This window comes from Cariama cristata, unplaced genomic scaffold (assembly GCF_000690535.1).
Source record: "Cariama cristata isolate BGI_N322 unplaced genomic scaffold, ASM69053v1 scaffold5540, whole genome shotgun sequence".
Taxonomy (NCBI): domain Eukaryota; kingdom Metazoa; phylum Chordata; class Aves; order Cariamiformes; family Cariamidae; genus Cariama; species Cariama cristata.
In genome coordinates, this window is record NW_009596277.1 from 93,199 (window position 1) to 93,985 (window position 787).

Sequence of the window (787 nt, forward strand, 5' to 3'; positions counted from 1 at the left end):
GCACCTACAGTTATTTGGCCTTCAAAATTGTGGGGGCGTAGGGGTGGAGAAGAGGCCAGACTTGTCAAAGGAGGCCCTTGGACCTTTTTTCCTTGAGAATATTAGTTTTGCTGCATTTGCATTTTGAAATATCTATATTTGCCCATATTCAACTCAATAAATTTTTTTATGTTTCATATTACAAAGTATTTGAGCTAAATTTCTAGTGATTTTTTTTGTTGTTTTTAAATCCAGAGCTACTCTTTGTAAACATAATGACTAAACTGTTATTTTCGAGTTCACTGTGTATGTTCCAATCATTTCCATACTCGGCTAGGTGCAAAGAAAAGCCAGTTTCCTTAGTTCATGGGTATTGGTCACTTCATTTGATTTATTTTTTTTTTGTTTCCTTTGCTGCACTTTTAGTTTAGTTTCGTCAGTAGCTTGTCTTTATTTGCCTGGACTGAACATTCTTCTTTCTTTACCCCCTGTTCATTGCAAACAGCCACGGGGCAAATGTAGTCTCTCACAGCCTGGACCCTCTGTCAGCAGTCCACATAGCAGGTACCTTATTCTCCTGGTTTCCGCACTCTGTTCTAGAACCCCAAGAGGATGATGGAAATTGGCCGTGATTCCTCTCCATCCGCACCGACTCCGTCAGGTGGCCAGGACTTAAACAAGTGAAAACTTCCCTTTTGTTAATAGTTTGGCAAAAGGGGCTCTCAATTACTTCAAATTCTTTGTTAAATAGAAATACTGGCTAATCCTTGAACATCTGCAGCTTTTGCTTCCCAGGACTGACACGTAA

At 39.8% G+C, this 787-nt stretch overlaps 1 protein-coding gene across 1 annotated transcript in view; it reads left to right on the forward strand.

Moving 5' to 3' along the window:
* The window catches only part of LOC104165583 (nesprin-1-like), a gene marked incomplete at its 5' end in the record, with an annotated part of 100,879 nt that overhangs the window by 93,096 nt on the left and 6,996 nt on the right, over nucleotides 1-787 (forward strand). Inside the window, 1 exon segment of the mRNA XM_009705248.1 lies at nucleotides 485-543. Coding sequence (XP_009703550.1) covers nucleotides 485-543 — 59 coding nt within the window.